The 20,285-nt window shown below is 36.8% G+C and overlaps 1 protein-coding gene across 9 annotated transcripts in view; it reads left to right on the plus strand.

Moving 5' to 3' along the window:
• Positions 1-19,970, plus strand: part of Lrrc4c (leucine rich repeat containing 4C) — a 1,301,043-nt gene extending 1,281,073 nt beyond the window's left edge. For 3 of the 9 annotated variants that reach the window (XM_076570130.1, XM_042275788.2, XM_076570131.1), the window contains one exon: positions 17,309-19,421. In XM_076570130.1, the coding sequence (XP_076426245.1) occupies positions 17,351-19,273 (1,923 nt within the window). In that variant the 5' untranslated portion in view covers positions 17,309-17,350 and the 3' untranslated portion in view covers positions 19,274-19,421. Of the gene's footprint in view, positions 1-17,308 lie in introns of all 9 variants that reach the window. The other 6 variants (XM_042275787.2, XM_042275789.2, XM_042275785.2 and 3 more) reach the window with 5 other exon arrangements.
• Positions 19,971-20,285: the final 315 nt, after the last annotated feature.

A 20,285-nucleotide genomic window follows, 5' to 3' on the forward strand; every position in this document is an offset into this window, starting at 1 on the left:
TATTCTCTTTGTTTCTATTTTATTGATTCCAGCCCTCACTTGGATTATTTCCTGTCTTCTACTCCTCTTGGTTGAACTTGCTTCTTTTTGTTCTAGAGCTTTCAGGTGTGCTGTTAAGTTGCTGTTATGAGATCTCTCCAATTTCTTTGTGTAAACTTTAGTGCTATGAACCTTCTTCTTAGCATTGCTTTCACTGTGTCCCATATGTTTGGGTATGTTGCAAATTTGTTTTCATTGGATTTATAGGAAGTCTCTAATTTCATTCTTATTTCTTCCTTGACCCAGCATTTATTCGACAGAGAATTGTTCAGTTTTCATGATTTTGTATGCTTTCTGTTGTTGAAATCCACTTTTAATCCATTGTAATCTGATAGGGTGCATGAAATTATTTCAATGTTGTTATATCCAGATGTTGAGTTTTTCTTTGTGTCTGAGAATGTGTTTAATTTTGGAGGAAGTTGCCTGACAGAAAAGAAAAAGGTATATTCTTTTGGTTTTGGTTGAAATGCTCTATAAATAACTGTTAAGTCCATTACAACCTCTCTTAGATCCAGTATTTCTCTGTTGAGTTTTTGTCTGGATGACCTAAGTGGAGTATTGAAGTCTCCCACTATTAGTATGTGAGGGTCAATATGTGATTTAAGCTGTACTTAGTGTTCCTTTTACAAATCTGGGTGTCTTTGTGTTTGGAGCATAAATGATAAGAATTGAAATGTGATCTTGGTAGATTTTTCCTTTGATAAGTATGAAATATCCTTCCCTGTGTCTTTTGATCAATTTTGAATTGAAGTCTGTTTTGTGAGATATTAGAATGGCTACATCAGCTTGTTTATTAGGATTTTCATTGGAAAATCTTTTTAAACCTTTGCTCTGAGGCAATGTCTATCTTTGCTTTTGAGGTTTATTTCTTGTATGCAGCAGAAGGATGGGTTTTGTTGTCACATCCATTCTATTAGTCTGCATCTTTTTATTTGAGGATTGAGCCCATTGATATTGAGAGATATTGATGACCAATAATTGTTAATTCCTGTTATTTTGTTGTAGATGGTTGTCATGGTAGTGTGTGTGTGTGTGTGTGTGTGTGTGTGTGTGTGTGTGTGTATGTGCACTTCCCTTGTTTTGGTTTTGTTGGTTTGAGATTATTCACTTCTTGCATTTTCATGGGTGTAGTTTACCTCCTTGGGTTGGAGTTTTCCTGCAAGTACCTTCTGTAGGGCTGGATTTGTAGATAAATATTGCTTAAATTTGAATTTATCATGGAATAGCTTGTTTTCTCTATTTATAGTAACTGAAATTTTTGCTGAGTATAGTAGTCTGGACTGCCATCTGTGACCTTTTAAAGTCTGTTCAGGCTGTTCTGGCTTTTACAGTCTACATTGAGAAGCTGGGTATAATTCTAATAGGTATATCTTTATATGTTACTTAGCCTTTTTCTCTTGAAGCTCTTAATATTTTCTCTGGTCTGTGTGTTTAGTGTTTTGATTATTGCGGGGTGATTGGACTTTCTTTTCTGTTCCAATATATATGGTGTTCTGTAAGCTTCTAGAACATTTATAGGCATGCCCTTCCAAAGGTGAGGAAATTTTTCTATGATTTTATTAAAAATATTTTTGGGCCTTTGAGCTGGGATTCTTCTCCTTCTATTCCTATTATTCTTAGGCTTGGTCTTTTCATAGTGTCTGAGATTTTTTAAAGTTTTATATCAGAAAATTTTTAGATTTAATATTTTCTTTGACCAGTGTATCTATTTCTTCTATTGTTCTTCAACTCCTGAGATTCTCTCTTCCATCTCTTGTATCCTGATGACAATGCTTGCATTTGTAGTTCCTGCGTGCTTACCTAGATTTTCCATTTCCAGATTTCACTGTTCGTGTTTTCTTTATTACTTCCACTCCATTTTCTAGGTCTTGAACAATTTTATTGTTTCATCCAGCTGTTTGTTTTTTCTTGGCTCTCATGACATTCTTTAAGGGATTTATTGATCAATTCCAATTTTTTATTGTCTTTTTCTTGATTTCTGTCAGGGATTTATAAATTTCCTCTTTAAGGTTCTTATCATTTTCATAAAGTTGTTTTTATGGTTGTTTTCCTGTGCTTCAGGTCTGTGGGAATGTTCAGGTATTGCTGTAGTAGGACAGCAGGGCTCTGTTGGTGACATATTGACTTCGTTCTTATTGATAGTGTTTTTATGCTGCCATCTAGGCATCTGGGTTTGGAATAATTATACATGCAGATGTTCATATCTGAGTTTGTCTTTATTAGATTTGTTTTGTTTTGTTTTGTTTTGCTTTGCTTTTCCCCCCACCTTGCTTTCTGTTCCCTCTCTGGTCTTTTTGGTAGAGTGGCCTATGTTGAGTTGGAAGTCTCTAAACGAGTTGTAGACTAGATTTCTGGCTGCCTACATGGCCTCTGTTCTGGCTGAGTATCCTCAGCTGGAATTATGGGTCAAACTATGGTGATGGGGTAGTAGGGTAGGCACTAAGTGGGACAATTCTGTGGCAGGGCAGGCTATTTGCAGAACTCATGGCTGGGCTGACCTTGAGTCCAGTGTGGTGACTCCACTGGAGTTGAGGGCTGGGATATGGTGACAAGGAGGGAAAGGCCAGTTGGGGGTGGGCTGGGCAAGCACTAAGAAAGTGGGAGCAGTCTGTGGTCAACCAGCTTACCTGGAGTTCTGGGGTACAGCATGACCTCTGGTAGAGCAGGGGTCTCTGCCAGGAAAGTAGTCCTGGATATAGTGACAAGGAGAAGTAGCTTTTGGGGGTAGGCTCAGAGAGCACTGAGTTGTGATGGTGTGCTGATGGGTGTCTTGGAGTTCTCTTTGCTGGCTTGGGCTTGGCCTTTGGTGGATCTGGGGTCCATAGTTTTCAACCACCTATTAAATGTTCATTTACTACTTAATTTTTTCATAGTCTTTATTTATGTTTTTGTCTCTCTTGAAGGAGTGGCAAGAAATAATCATTCTGTGTATTCTTTACCATTTTAACTGGTAAAGTCAATATCTTGAGCTTTTTTGATTCACATGAGTTTTTATTAATAACTTTTATTAATCAATTATTATAAACCACTCTATCAACATGGAACATAACCAAGAGTTAAAGTATGATACATACTCAATAATTCAAATATTTACTGCTTAGATAGAACCCAGTTCTATTCTTTAAGACGCTTGTGAATAAATAGGATGAACACCTGGACAAACATTGACATTCATAAATAGATTTAATAAGTTTAATCTTGGCTTTACTAACAATTTAGGGAAGGATGGGTTAGTGAGACTGTTGAGGGAATAGAAATAGTTATTGTAAATTGGTTCTGGTTGGGCATAATTTAATGGAATAATCAGAGTGAGGAATCCAAGGTCAAAAGAAGAAAAAAGAACTGAAAAGGCAAAGTAGGATGGCATGTTTAGACTGAAACACTAAACACTGAAACACTGAACCACTGTGTTGTATTCCTAACAGACAAGTCTGAGACAATAATATGATACAGCAGCATTGAGTAAGTACCTCACATGCTACACCAAGCCATTGGTTATCAGGTCCCCCCCCCCCCACACACACACACCATGAGAAGCTGTCTGCAAGTATTGGGAGACATTGTAGTTTTCACTACTGGGGTTGATACTGGCATCTAGTGGGTACGTGCAGTAAAAGACTAAGGAAGTACTTCTCAGATAGATTTATCTGTACACTGGTTACCTAGTTCCTCTTTGATGTTAATTTAAGTTACTTTAAGCAAAAAAAAACATTACTGTGAACAATTACTATGTGAAAATATAAAAAGAAAATAATAGTTGTAGAAATAAGGAGAAACATGTGTTAATGATTTGGTGTCCTGTGAACCTGAAGAAAAAGAGAATAAAAAGAGCAGGGTCTTGAGACCCCAGATGTTATAGTATGAGCACAAAGGAAATTGCTCACATCATACCAAGCAAACTTGTTTCTGAGAGATGGAGTGTTTTGCCTGCCTAATCAGAAAGAATAAAATATGGAGAAGAACTTGGAATTTGATGCTCTCAGGTCCCCCTCTCCACTTTGGCTAAGCATTTTGCTAAACAAATAGTTGTAAAAATACAAACATCGTCCTGAACATCTCAAATCCTTCCCTATAATTTGAGAAACAACTCAGTCATTTATATTTCATATTTTCATAAATAATCAATCTCAAAAAGTGGATATAATCAAAAAGATTCTCACACAGCCAGCAGCCTCATGCCAGGCATGTTTATTCTCCTTGCATCATAAGAAAGTAAGCAAACAAGGACACCAAAAGCAAATCAATTTTGTATTTTGCTTTGCCAAGAGGTGACTGATTGTAGGCGTGTTTTGAGATTGAGATGAGTCTGACTTTTTCTTGCTAAGAAAAAAAGTGGAACTATGACTGCCTTCTTAGCCTGTTCATCTATTCTAATGTGCTGCTTTGGATTGTGATAGTAGCTCAAAGACACCATTTTCTTTCATGTATTTTAAGAAAAATGGTCCTAATGGGTCCATGAAGCACATTATGTGGATGATTAAGAGGCCATGCCCTTTAAAGGGCATTTGCAGAAGCCTTGACTAGTTGGCTATATGATTTCTTATCCTCTGCTTAAAGAAAAGGTTTAAAAGGAAAGAAAAGAACAATGGCTGGACCCAGTGCAATGAGCATCACTTTCCAGTTCTGAAGTGTAGGCAGCTGTCTTCTGAAGCAAGCCATGGAAACAGCCTGCTTCCTGTAAGTGGGAACTTTTGATGCAGCCATGTTATTTTAGGCACAAACAGCAGAGGGCATTGTTTGGTCAAACATCAAACAGGGCTGCTAGGACAATAACAAATAAAAAGGAAAATATCTGCTTTCGCTACCTACAAAGCTGGCAAGAAAGAACAAGGAGACAGTGAAACGGTCTTCAGTTCGCTGTGTATGAAGGCTCTTATGAAAGTAACTGCACACCAGGCAAACATCAACACAGTAAAGGAATTCCCCTCTGTAGGAATGGGACTCTACTATCTGGTAAGGATTTGTCACAGGAAGTTCCCTATCACAGAGGTCTCCTGGGAACAATGGGTTTACAGGCTTAAGTGTCTCCACCCTCCTGTGTCAGCTGACTCATTCCTTCCTGCATACATGCTTTACCAAATATATTTGACCAGTATAATTTCAGGGAAATGTTGCTGAGTTAAGTGGCCATGTCTCTACTCTGAAAATGAACCTTTGACCAAGGTGTGCCAGGCAGTAAGAGAAACACTTGTGTATACACGAACATAGCTAATAGTGATACAGTCATGGAAGTGAATTATGTTAATGTTTTTATGGTTGAGTGACGAGGTGTAGTAACCTACAATGGCTTTCTGTGTGGGTAAAATTCTAGATGACACTATCAACACACAAGACAAAGATTTCATATTGTGAGCAGAGGGAACCCTACTACCAAGGCATATCAAGTTGAACAATAGGAGAAATTAAGAGCAGTCAATGAAATTGAAGAAATAAAGAGGAGTCAGATAAACCAGAAGGTTCTAGGAACACAATTTAGAAGCCAATTCAGTTTGCATTGCATTCCAAGAATGTGGAACCAAGATAAGAAGTTCAACTGTAGAATGACAGAAACATATTTATATCTTTAAATTGCACTAAACGTGTTGCATGAATAGTTAGATATGACAGGACAATTGTTCTCCTTTTGGGAGAACCCGATAAAATATTTCAGGGGGTCCAAGTTAGAAATGAAAATGGCACAGATAAGAAAAGAAATACATTGGGGCTGGTCAGGAGGGCTAATGGAGGGCAAGGGATGGGGGATGAAAATATAGGGGAACAAGAGGTTCAAGCTGGAACAGGGACAGAGTGGGAGAGCAAGAAAGAAATATAAATGATAAAGACATCATGAGAATAGGGAGAAGAAGAATGCTAGGCAAGTTCCCAGGAATCCATAAGGATGACCCCACCTTAGACTACTAGCAATAGATGAGAGAGTGCCTGAACTGGCCTACACCTGTGATCAGATGGGTGATTCCTTAACTGTCATCATAAAGCCTTCATCCAGTGACTGATGGAAGCAGACGCAGAGATCCACAGCCGGGCACCAGGCCGAGCTCCAGGAGTCCAACTGGTGAGAGACAGGAGGGATTCTATGAACAAGGGATATCTAGACCATGATGGGAAAACATACTGAGATGGCCAGTCAAACTAGTGGAAACACGCGAACTGTGGACCAATAGCTGTGGAGCCCCCGTGGTACTGGACTAGGCCCTCTGGATAGGCAAGACAGTTGTCTAGTATGAACTGTTTAGGGGTCCCCGAGGCCTTGGGATCCGGATACGTCCCTGGTGCATGAGCGGGCTTTTTGGAGCCCAATGCCATGGTGGGACATTTTTCACAGCCTTGGTGCAAGGAGGAGGGTCTTGGACCTACCTCAACTGAAGGTACCAGGCTCTGCTGACTCCCCATGGGAGACCTTATTTTGGAGGAGGTAGGAATGGCGGGTAGGTTGAGGGGGAAGGCTGGGAGGCAGGAGGAGGGAGGAGAGGGGAAATTGTGGTTGGTATGTAAAATGAATAGAAAATTTCTTAATAATAAAACAAAAGAAAAGAAATACTAGGTTATATTTAGGAGCACTCCTGGGAAAACAGGGCCAGGCTGTTTGTGAATGCAGACAAAAGCACAGCAAAGGAAACGCACTTTTTTTTGCCTTGAACAACTTGGTTTGTGGAACCAGCATTGATAGAGGGACAGACGCAGGTTTCTGTGTATGCTGAGCTGCTTAATTCCTGCAGTTCTCACAGTGTATACTTACTGGGGTTTATCATAACTCCTTAGCAAAAATGTAGCTTGCAGAAGGCTCTTTTAATAAAGATTGAATAAGTAACAGGAAACTAACCCTCCAACAGAAGTCATTTCACTCCAAATCTGGCTTTTCTAACACTGACTCCTGCTGAGAGAAACTAGAAATTCTTCTTCATGTACTTTAATACTTTCCCAAGTTGCAAAAGAACAGAAAGTAAATGAGGGCTTACTTCCTCTTTTACACAGTTCCCATGTACATGTGAACAGCAGAAACGATTTGTCCACAACTTCAGGATGATGATTTCTATCATCACACAGTACTCCTTTCGTGGAATTCATATTTCATGTTCTTTGAGATTTTTACTAGTGAGAGTTAATTTGAAACTTTATAACTCAGTAGTCAGGCAAGCAAACTGAAGCCCAGCCCCACACAATTTTAAAGTAATGTGTGGTGTACAGATTATTGAGGTCACTTAATTTTTTCATTAACTAGTCTTCTCCCTTCTATTTCATTTCACTACAAAGGCAGAAGCCTTCTAAAGCAATGTTCTCATAATCTTCCACCACACTTAAAAGTCTCAAGGGTTTTTTTTTTTTAAATATATTTATTGAAGCCAATATGAACAAGTTTGTCAGGTGTGCTTACAACCTCAATGCACCAAGCTACCCTTTTAAATTTACCTCTTCTCAATAGGAGTCCTCTGCTTTCACTGTCAGCTTTCTTAACTTTTATTCTCCCTGTTCTGAGTAATCTCATTTTTACCTCCTCCACTACTACACTGCCCCAGTAGTAACATCTATTTCCTTAAGGACTCAATTAAATCTCTAATCCTCTTCTGAAAATTATAAGATTAGTCATGCCTACATCAGCTTTTGACTATGACTTGCAACATTCAAATATTTCCTACATAAAATTGCAATAATGCACAAATGCATATGTACACAATTTGATGTTCTAGATGTGAATTGATAGTCTATATTGCAGCTGTAACAAGATAAAAATCCCAGAAGGACTGGCCGATTTAGAGATTTTGTTTGTTCTTAATAATCTTTATTTGATTCTCTGAATCATAGCACTATGTCAGTTGCTATCACATGGATTTTCATTGGTTTAATAACAGCATTCTCTTTTTACCACATTTTTACTCATTTAATCATATTCTAATGTCACTTCTAAGCACTAGACTTACATTCTAAAGTTATAAGACAAGCCTCCTTAAAAACACAAGTGTGGAGACAGATTCTTTCTTCTAAAACACACTTTCTCAAATCTAAACATCATTTTGGAAACATTTGCAAAGACACTGTGCTTAACTAAGCAGCTGTCTGTTGACTTGACAGGTCAAGTCCCTGGGTTGCAGCCATTTAAATACTGTAGTGTTTTCATTACATTTACACAGAGGGTCAGCCTGGGGCATACTTATGTATAAAAAGATCCTTGAAATTCTGCAGGTCTGTGTACTTCTGCACATGGACTTAGAGGGAAAGCTCAACATTCCTACAAGGCTGGATTTAAAAATAGAGGGAGAGAGAAGAATGATATTAGGAAATACTGATAAAACAAATTGATTTGAAAAGGTGAGCTTCCTTTGGTAATAGTGTGATTTAATTTGTACTTTTTTTCTCTTCTAGCACTCTTTAAATGCAAAGAGAAATTGGAGAAATGATTTTTCAGGAGAAAATCTTTTTGTCATGGTGGGAATAAACTTAAATATTTCTCTTGCAATCAATTCAGGGTAACTGGTTAATTTTCTGAGGAAGATTCAAGATGTATAATGTTATCATAAATTTGTATTTTTCAACTTCCTTTGTCTTTTCTTTGGTATTATCCCAAGGTATGAATTCAAGAGAGAGAGTAGGAGTAGAAGAGAGGGGGGATATATCAGAATAGATTTAATTGCACATAACCTGAAGATGGGGCTCAAAAAACCACTACACAGTCAAGTATCAATGGTTTGATAGGATTTTAAAAAATGTCCACAGGAAGAACCATTGCTATGTAAATTAATTCAGTTGCTTATAACAACATCTAACTAGTAAGTTCTTTGCATTTTTCTGTTTTGTTTTGTTTTTCTTTTTTTGGTGTATAAGCTTCAACTCTGGGCTGGCTTCCCTTTGACGTAAGATGGTTGCAACTCTAGGTGTCTTTTCTTCTCAGAGTATTCCAGAAATGGAATATAGCATTATATGTCCAGGTTTATTCCCCCATTTTGTTATTTTTGAGAAGAAAATATTTCATGGTCTACTAAGCTGACAGTTCCTTGTATCTACTGGGTAACTTTTATCCTATGTCCAGTATTAACCAGCTTTTAACAACAGAAGTCATTCTGCCAATTCTTACTTAGGTAAGAAGCTAACAGTTTACACCCTATGTGCTAGCCTGAAATGTCTCTCCTATGTGCCCTGAAAATTAGAAATATTTTTGAATTCTTAGCTGTTTGGGTTGAGGTAAAAGGGATTATATTTTGAAAGTTGTGACAATTACATGAAAAATCTGTGCTCATAAATAGCTTGACTGGAGCACAGTTCAAACCACTGGTTGATATGCAGTCCATGACTGCTACAAGGGCAGATTTCAGTGACTAAAATATTTACTGTGTGGCCATTTTCAGAAAAGTTTGCCTATAAATATAGGATCATTCTTCTTGGGTGATGGATTCTAAAGAATTTAGTTATCCTCAAAAAGAGTGAAAAAGTAGAATGCTGTGTAGAAAACATGTAGGTATAATGGATTTTAGCAGATGTTCAATTACAATATAAAAAATAATGATTTTTATATGACAAAAATACTCTTAAAATAATTCTATCTCAAACTATTAAAACATCTGAGTTCATTCCTTACTATGATAAAGGAGAAAAGCCCCTCAAAACCATTTGACAATGTAAATTAGTACAGTGATAAAGATCTTTTCACACTTTATTCAAACTGGAAAAATTAGACTTGATGATTTTTCAGTGGGAACTTGATTGGCACTAAGACATAACAATGTAAGGGGATGAACATAACAAGGTGCTGTGAGAGATGTTATTGATCTTAGAGTACAGATCTCTGTGGAAGCATTCCAGGATAAAGTTAATGCATCTAAGCTAGGGATAACATTCAGTAAAGTGTTTCCCTAGCATACAGGAAGCCCAGGGTTCTTTCACCAGTATATCATAAGCCTGGCATGATGGTGCTCCCTTGCAGTGTCAGGATTAGAGTAGTCAAGGTAAGAGGATCAGAAATCCTAGGTAACTGAGGTAGTTAAGGAATAGAGAATTTTAAATCAGCCTGGTCTACATGAGATGGTCTCAACCAACCTACCAAGCAACCACCAAAAAGAATGGATTACTGGAATATCCTAAAAGACCCAATGAAAACATTTACTCTGATAAGACAGTCTCAGAACAGGAATTAGCTGCTATAAAGACAGTGAATGAGTATTGAGAGATAAACTACTAGGTAAGTACACTGATAAGTCATTAGGTGTTGGTTCAATAACCTGTCCATTTAGTCAAATAATCCAAGTAGTTTCTGCCCTAACCTGTGAACTATCTAGCCACAGATTTCTGGCCATAACAACAGTACCATATATCAGTTCTTTCTTGTGGAGGTTGGTTATTCCCATAACATTTGTGCCACTATTTCACCACTGGGCATATCTTGTTGGGGTGGTTGTTATTGTAGCTAATGGCATTCATAGGTGATTGAGATTGGTGATTGCTTTTCTCCATTGGTAGCATCATAATACCTTCCAAAAGTGAGAGCTATCTAGTCAGAATGAAGTTTCTAGTTCAGTACCGACTGTATTTCACCATATTTTATAACTTAATTATGAGATATATTAAGCAGTACCTTTTATCATTAAGTTTCAGGACAGAACTAAGAAATGACAGTAGCCTATAATGTTTGGTGATCAATGGGACTCTGTCGGCAAATAAATCTAAAATAAATTACCCATTCCTGGTCCTAGAGTTTTGATTTGTCAGTCTCTATTGTCTAGTAGGGACATTGTAAGCCTGTTAAATAGCAAATATATTTAACTTTAAAATATTTAAAGGTTTCCATACAACTTCTTCAAGAGACTATAATGCTAGCTACATATTATCACACTATACCCTACCCTACCATCTCCACTCTATTTATTCATTCCTATTCTATTATTCCTATTTCTCTATTATATCCTTTCATTCTATCTCCTCTCTCTTGAACATATCCTATCTGTGACCCCTTAATAGTTTCTTGATATAAATGAGTATTCCAAATGAAATATACATACCTAAAGATTCAAAGTTGGCACCCAAACGTGAAAAAAACATGCAACATTTTTCTTTCTGAGTCTAGGCTATCTCTATAAGATAACTATTTGCAGATACATCCACTAACAGTTAATTTCATAATTTTAGCAACTGAATAATATTGCAATTTTATAAATGTAACACGTTTCTATTACCATTCATCAGTTGATGGGAATATAAATTGTTTCCATTTCATAGTTATTGCAGCTACTGTAACAATGAACATGAAGGAACAAGTATCTCAATAAGAAGATATAGATTATTTTGGGTATATGCCCAAGCTATACCTCTGGGTATAGCTAAGCCATGTGGAAGATCTATTTCTATCTTTTGGTGAACATCCACACTAATTTCTACAGTGTCTATACAAATTTGCACTCCTATAAGTAGTGAATATGCATTTCCATTTTTCCATAGTCATGCCAGTATACGCTAACTTCAAAAAAATATTTTATCTATTTTGATTGGGTAAGATGAAGTCTGAAAGTAGTGTTGATTTTCATTTCCTTGAAGGATAAATATGTTGAACATTTTAAATATACATCTATCAGTAATTTTCATTTCATCTTTTGAGAACTCTTTTCCCAGTTTCTAATTGGATTTTTTTTCTTTGTTCAGTTTTCTAAATAGCTTGTACATTCTCGATACCAATATTCTTTTAGAAGTATAATTGGTAAATATTTTTCCCATGGTGTAGGATACCTCTTCACTCAAATGGTAGTGTCTTTTGCTGTATAGAAGTATTTTAGTTTCTTGTGGTATCTTACGTAGTATTCAGGTTTCTCTAGTGGAATAGAACTTAAACAATGAATCTATATATACAAAAAAGGGGATTATTAGAATTTCTTAAAGGCCATAACCCAGCTAGTCCAACAATGGCTATATACCAACAGAAAGTCCAAGAAACAGCAGTTATCCACTCCATGAGGTTGGATGTCCCAGATAGACTTCAGCATATTTCAGAATTCTGAAGAATGCCAATTAAGGAATGGACTTTTAAGAGAGGGCAAGCAGGCAAAAGTCAAATGCCTTTTTATTCCAATTCTTTTATATAGTATGCCAGTACAAGGTATTGTCCATATTAAAGGTGAGTTTTCCAACTTCGAATGATTTAATTAAGAAAAATCCCACATAGGTATACCTTGCCACTTGACTTGCATTTTAGTTAATTTGAGGTGTTGTCAAGTTGACAATGAAGTAGAGCCATCACATCCCACTGGGCAACTATTGGTCTTAATCACTGAACTACCAAGATCCTACAGAGAAAATCCTTTTACATGCTTAAAAATTCAATCATAATCATCATTTTTAACTTCTATCAGTCTCAAGTCATAGAGTTTATGTTAAGTTTCTTAACCCACTTGGAGTTCAGTTTTGTGCTGGATCAGGGAAACTTCTCTTAGTACACAGAAATTAGCAATCCATATCAGTTGAATGTTTAGAGAATACGAGAATATGGAGTGCTCAGCCCTAAATGAGACATCTACATCTCACTCACATCTTTCCAAGGTTCAGAGCTCATCATGAAAGAGGGTCAGAAGATTGTAAAAGTTTGAAGTGTTGGAAACAGGGTTTCCCTGTTTGTGTTCATGTATACCATGAAACTGGGGTTCCCTGACACGATAGAACAGTTACATGGATGAACTCACAGTGGTTGTAAGAACATGTAAAAGGCCTATATAAGTTCATGTCAGACAAAATTTCAACATGGATTGGAGAGATGCAGAAGAAGTCTCAATCCTTGCTGAGGATTTATGAGTAATTAATTACTGCAATGAGACAAAGAGTCAGTTTTCTTTAAAGGTGTGACTCCTGTTTGTTTGATCATGTTCTTTGGAGTTCCCATACTCCAGAAAATTTGGGAAGTAAAATTTGAAGTATGAGTTAAAAAAAGAAGTCAAAAATTTAGACTGTATATTAGTTAGGTTTTCTAGAGGAACAGAAATTATACATACATATATACATACATAATATACATATATATATTCTCTCTCTCTCTCTCTCTCTCTCTCTCTCTCTCTGTGTGTGTGTGTGTGTGTGTGTGTGTGTGTGTGTGTGTGTGTGTGTGTGTGTGTGCAGAAAGAAGATTTATTAAAATAGCTTATAGGATGTAGTCCAGCTAGTCCAATAATTGGCCATCTACCAAAGGAAGGTCCACAAATCCAGGATGTTCCATCCAGAAGACTAGATGTCTTAGCTAGTCCAGTATATGTCAGAATCCAGAAGAATTTGTTCCTAAAGCCAGTGAAGGAATAGACTTGCTAGAGAGCATAAGAATAAGCAGGCAAAGAAAGAAAACTTCCTTCTTCCATGTCTTTTATATACGCTGTCAGCAGAAGAGGTGGACCAGATTAAACATGAATCTTCCCAACTCAAAAATCTTGATTAAAGGTATATCTTTTCACCGAAAAAATCTGAAGTAGAAGTGGTCTTGCCCAATTCAAATGATTTAATTAAGAAATAAAAATCCATCACAGGTGTACCCAACCATTTGTGGTTCCATAAATTCCAGATGTAGTCAAATTGACAAAAATAACTATAACATGTGGGGCTTCAGGTAGGGAAGGGGGAGTTAATATGAAAAAATACATTTTATGAAATTCTCAATCAATAAAAAATATAATTTGAAACACAAAGAAAAATGAATAAGTCCTGTAATATAGAGTCTCTTTTTCTCTCCGTGTGTGTGTGTGTGTGTGTGAGAGAGAGAGAGAGAGAGAGAGAGAGAGAGAGAGAGGGGGGGTGCAAAGATGCAGAGGGTGTATTTGAGATTATCATTATTAAGATTCATTTAAGATCAAGAGTTTTGGTGCTTCATGTTTATTAAGAATAATTAAGTGTATATGTGGATAGTCAGGCATTTTGGATTTACTTACTTCATCTATCTACCTCCACTTTCTATACTAATTCTAATGTCTATGCTCAGCCTGTATCAACCTAGCAAAAAGACTGTGCTAAACAAAGCATTCCCCCTCAGTCCACTTTTCCAAATGCACTAGGTTATCAGTGCATGGAATTCATAGGTGGGAAGAAAGGCCTATTGACAAAGTCAAGAAATCCTTCAGAACATAGCTAAAAGCATTGTAGTTTAATTCAAAACCCACACAAATCCATTTGTAAGTAAATGTGAGATGGAATGTAATGGATAATGCATAGCTTAAATTGATTTCCTTTTGACATGATAAAATGATTTTATAAAAGATGTTGAAGTTTGGCTTTTGATGCAAAATAACATAATTTAGATTTTAAAGTAGAAAATCTTTTGTTGATAATAGTTTATTTGATTCAGTTCAATGTACTAGAATTATTTGCTATAGGTTAAAAATTAGCTTTGAACCAAGTATAATTCATAAATCATTACTTATGACTGATTCATCAAAAACTTCATAAATTGCAATAATACAATAACCTTGAAGGGAGCCAGAAATAGAAGCTACAACTCAGCCTTGGTAAAGAGGAAAAAGAGACTCACATCACCTGGAAGTAACAACTGTATTCATATGCCCATGTTTTCATGTGTATTCATGATCATGTCAGCTATTCCTTATGATAACATCAATTAGGAGATATTTAAACAGCCATTGAAAAAGAGGAAAATCACAGTGTTTTCTGGAAAATAAATGAATATGATATTCATTGTGTTAAACAAAAAAGCTAGACAATTATCGCATGTTTTCTTTTATATGAAGATTGTAAGGATGTGTTGAAGGAATAAACAGAGTGTCTTTACCACTTAATTTTTAAGATGCATTACGGGAATATTCTATATTACCTACCATAGGCAATAACTTGTATTATGTGACAGTCGTATCAAAGAACTTTGGAGTGAATAGCAGTGCTACCTTTCAATGAATATACAAATAAAAAGTTGAAATAAGCCTTCCAGTTTTAACGACACAGAGATTTGCAAATTGGTATGAAATCCATTCTCTATTGAGATCTATTGTATGCAAAATGTGGCAAGTGACAGAAGAAGGACTTATTGTCTTTACAACTATGTTTTTACAACTAACCTATACTGCTCCAGTCCCCAGGATTTTGTAAGGAGGGTCCTGGTATCTAAAATGGAAAAAAGGAGAGTGGGAAAGGGCATTGAGATGCCAACCTTATAAAAAACATGAATTGGTTCATTAATAAATGACTTTGAAATAAAATCTTTTATTTTTAATGACTTTAATTAAATCCATATTGTAGAAAATGAATTTGCATGTAAAACTGCCCATAGTCAAGATTGCTGCAAGTTACAATACTTTCTAATGAAAATATAAATAAACAGGATTTAAAATGTTTATTTGTATTAGTACTTTGAGAATTTCATATATCATCTTATTTTCATCATATTTACTCTCCTTTTCCCAGTTCTTCCCAAATCTACATCCTCCTTTCCTTCTCTCCTGATTTTGTGCCCTCTCCCCTACCCATTTGCCAGTGCTGGGCTATTCTGGCATTGGAGCCTGGCGCCAATATTTTGTCTCATAGTGATGAACATAGATTATTATTCATATCAATTCCCTTGTTATTTTACCATTTAAATTTATATTCCCCCAGGGACAAGGATTCCATTCCTTGTCTTTATATTTCTAGTAATGAGCAAGATGTCTGGCTGAGAAACTCCAAAAGTAGAAACATTGATAATAATAAAAATGTTTAACATTAACTCATTTTTCACAACATGGTAGGTATATTTTAAGTCCTTTAACTGCATTAGCTTTTATACTCACAACCTTGAGGAGTGAGTGATGGTGCCATTTCTATTTTACCAGTGAAGAGAAGACACTGGGCCATAGAATGTATGAGTAACTTGCCCAGTGTTATAACTAATACAAACTAATCTTGTCCACTTTTCATTAGAATGTTGTGAACTTCTAACCTCCCTACTTCTTTCTTTCTGAAAGATTCATAGAAACAACAAAAAAAGTTACACCTATTTTTCTGTAAATCAAACTTGGCACTTATGTAATTAAATTAGTAATTGACCCTTCCACTGCAGACATCAGCAGATTCCATTACACCAAGTTACATATGTGAATCTCGATGAAAGCTCATATTCACATATATGTGTGTGTGTGTGTGTGTGTGTGTGTGTGTATGTGTGTATCTATATATCTGTTAGTCCATCCTCATGAAAGCATAAATTAAGTTGTCATCACTTATAGCTGAGATTGCTCCCAGGGGAAGATGTTTAAATAAATTAATTGTGAAACACTAACCTTTTTTCTTCACTAGCATGTTCACAAGATGTTTCTGTTGTGGACCAATCTGATGATCTCTGAGTCCTGGTTTCATACTTTAACAATATGACTTCTTGCGTGTTTCTTCTCCTGTGATTCTTATTCTTTAAAGTTGAGAACATAATGCCTATGTCAGAGGAGTGTTTTAAACATTGGAGAAGATACTAGGGATTGATCAACATGGGCATGTACCATGTACAGTTGTAAACTAAAAAACAGTTAGGCGTTTCTGTTCTTGGTTAAGGGTCAATTGTCACCAACTAAAAATTCTTAATAATTTTTAACAAGGCCTCACACAATTTACCTTTTCATTAGACACCAGAATTTAGTCTTTCCTGGATAACTTTATTTTTGAATTCTGTAGCACATAGTACCTGCTACAGAAGAAGGATTTCATAGATGTGCCCGCTCTTAGTAATTTTGCATGGGAAAATTATTTAGATTTGTTGGCTGGATATAGCGCCTGAATCTTATATTCTGTACATTTCTCATCTGAGATGGACACTGAAGGAAAGGATGGAGCTCATTACATACACCTTCATGAATCTGGCTTCTGCACAGTTGGCAGCTGTTAAGCACTTCATTGGGGTCTTCCGTCTCAATGTTCCATTTCTCCGTGATTAAATATCTGATTGCATGCAAATGGTGAATGACTGCAAATTTGGACTACAGAAATACTTCTCTGTGAATATCAGCAATGTAACACACCAAGAACTATTAAATTTGTTTACCACAAAGGCTATTAATTAATTAATTAATTGAAAGTTAATGTAGATAAAGAACTTAAACAATTACCTGCCACATTGTGCAACTGGGTAAATATTAAACATTGTTATTATTATCATTGTTTCTACTTTTGCTGTTTCTAAGCCAGACGTCTTGCTTAGCACTGGAAATATAAAGATGAGGAATGCAATTAATTAAATTTAATGTTAATTTTACCAATAATGTTTTTAGCTCCTTACTATGTTGAGAGTAGTACTCTGGGAAGATATTTGAAGAAGTAATACTTTTTTGTTTCCTTTGTTTTTCAGACTGTTTGAACTCCAGAAGGACCAACACCAGATAAATTATGAATGTTGAACAAGATGACCTTACATCCACAGCAGATAATGATAGGTCCTAGGTTTAACAGGGCCCTATTTGACCCCCTGCTTGTGGTGCTGTTGGCTCTTCAACTTCTTGTTGTGGCTGGTCTGGTTCGAGCTCAAACCTGCCCTTCGGTGTGCTCCTGCAGCAACCAGTTCAGCAAGGTGATTTGTGTTCGAAAAAACCTTCGTGAGGTTCCTGATGGCATCTCCACCAACACAAGGCTTCTGAACCTCCATGAGAACCAAATCCAGATCATCAAAGTGAACAGCTTCAAGCACTTAAGGCACTTGGAAATCCTCCAGTTGAGCAGGAATCATATTCGAACCATTGAAATTGGGGCCTTCAATGGTCTGGCGAACCTCAACACTCTGGAACTCTTTGACAATCGTCTTACTACCATCCCGAATGGAGCTTTTGTGTATTTGTCTAAACTGAAGGAGCTCTGGTTACGCAACAACCCCATTGAAAGCATCCCTTCCTATGCTTTTAACAGAATCCCTTCTTTGCGCCGCCTAGACTTAGGGGAATTGAAAAGGCTTTCATACATCTCAGAAGGTGCCTTTGAAGGTCTGTCCAACTTGAGGTATTTGAACCTTGCCATGTGCAACCTCCGCGAAATCCCTAACCTCACGCCGCTCATCAAACTGGACGAGCTAGATCTTTCTGGGAACCATTTGTCTGCAATCAGGCCTGGCTCTTTTCAGGGGTTGATGCACCTTCAAAAACTGTGGATGATACAGTCTCAGATTCAAGTGATTGAACGCAATGCCTTTGATAACCTCCAGTCACTAGTGGAGATCAACCTGGCACACAACAATCTAACATTACTGCCTCATGACCTTTTCACGCCCTTGCATCATCTAGAGAGGATACACCTTCATCACAACCCATGGAACTGTAACTGTGATATCCTGTGGCTCAGCTGGTGGATAAGAGACATGGCCCCCTCGAACACAGCTTGTTGTGCCAGGTGTAACACTCCCCCCAATCTGAAAGGGAGGTATATCGGAGAGCTGGACCAGAATTACTTCACATGCTATGCTCCGGTGATTGTGGAGCCCCCTGCAGACCTCAATGTCACTGAAGGCATGGCTGCTGAGCTGAAATGTCGGGCATCTACATCCCTGACTTCTGTGTCTTGGATTACTCCAAATGGAACAGTCATGACCCATGGGGCATACAAAGTGCGGATAGCTGTGCTCAGCGATGGCACATTAAATTTCACAAACGTAACTGTGCAAGACACAGGCATGTACACATGTATGGTGAGTAATTCTGTTGGCAACACTACTGCTTCTGCCACCCTGAATGTTACTGCGGCAACCACTACTCCTTTCTCCTACTTCTCGACTGTAACAGTAGAGACTATGGAACCTTCTCAGGATGAGGCACGAACCACAGATAACAATGTGGGCCCCACTCCAGTGATCGATTGGGAGACCACCAATGTAACTACATCTCTTACGCCACAGAGCACAAGGTCGACGGAGAAAACATTCACCATCCCAGTAACTGACATCAACAGTGGAATCCCAGGAATTGATGAGGTCATGAAGACAACCAAAATCATTATTGGGTGTTTTGTGGCCATCACGCTCATGGCTGCTGTGATGCTGGTCATTTTCTACAAGATGAGGAAACAGCACCATCGGCAAAATCACCATGCTCCAACAAGGACTGTTGAAATCATTAACGTGGATGATGAGCTCACTGGGGACACACCCATGGAAAGCCACCTGCCCATGCCTGCCATTGAGCATGAGCACCTAAACCACTATAACTCTTACAAATCTCCCTTCAACCACACGACAACAGTAAACACAATAAATTCAATACACAGTTCAGTGCATGAACCGTTATTGATCCGAATGAACTCTAAAGACAATGTACAAGAGACTCAAATATAAAACATTTACAGTTACAGAAAACAAACAATCAAAAAGACAGTTTATTAAAAAATGACACAAATGACTGGGCTAAATCTACTGTTTCAAAAAAGTGTCTTTACAAAAAAAACAAAAAAGAAAAGAAATTTATTTATTAAAAATTCTATTGTGATCTAAAGCAGACAAAATTATGTGTATTCCTCAGAACCTGTTTTTGCTGCACTTACTACTTTCCCACACCTCCTCCCTCCCTTCCCCGATTGCCATATTTTTCATAGATCTCAATTCCCTAAAGAACTGGTCTAGGAAATTTTGTAAGAATTCTGTTACACTTTGAAATTTTTATGGTGAATTCTAGTGGTGAGATCCAGTCTATTTTGTCTCTTTCTCTCTCTAATTTTTTTCATTTTTTTTCTTTTTCCTTCATGCCCTTCTGAAGTAGTCCAATGGGGAATGCAATATTAGAAATAGATTTTTAAGAAAGAATGAGGAAAAATGCAAGATCTTATATTTTTCATGTAATGACCTGTTCTGTATTTATGAGGAGGACATTCTGTGGAGAAAGAAAAAAAAAAGTAAGCAAACAACAGATTAATTTACATATAAGCATCTATAAAACCCATGACTTTAAAAAAAAAAAAAAAACCTCTAGAACCAGAATTTGTAGTTCAAAAAGCTTAAAATAAGATTATAAATAAAATATTGTTGGTTTTTCTGTACCTGGACATAGCTCATTTGTAGTCTGGCTCAAATATGAGAAACTTGAAGGTAATAGATTCCTTATTTTCTAAGAAAGATATTACTATAGTACTCTTTAATCAAAGCATCATTTTCTACATGTCTCTGCTGCTTTATTTGACTTAAGTTGTCTACCAGTATTCAAGGATGCTATGAGACTCTTTCCTTCCCAATGTGACTGCCCCTTGTAAAATTTTCAGATGAACAGATAGCAATTTATGATCAAAATTTATTTCAAGTAGGGAGAAAATTTGCTTTTTTCTAAAGAAAACCCCACAGACCAGGTGAAATATTG

This window comes from Peromyscus maniculatus, chromosome 4 (assembly GCF_049852395.1).
Source record: "Peromyscus maniculatus bairdii isolate BWxNUB_F1_BW_parent chromosome 4, HU_Pman_BW_mat_3.1, whole genome shotgun sequence".
NCBI classification, from domain to species: Eukaryota; Metazoa; Chordata; class Mammalia; order Rodentia; family Cricetidae; genus Peromyscus; species Peromyscus maniculatus.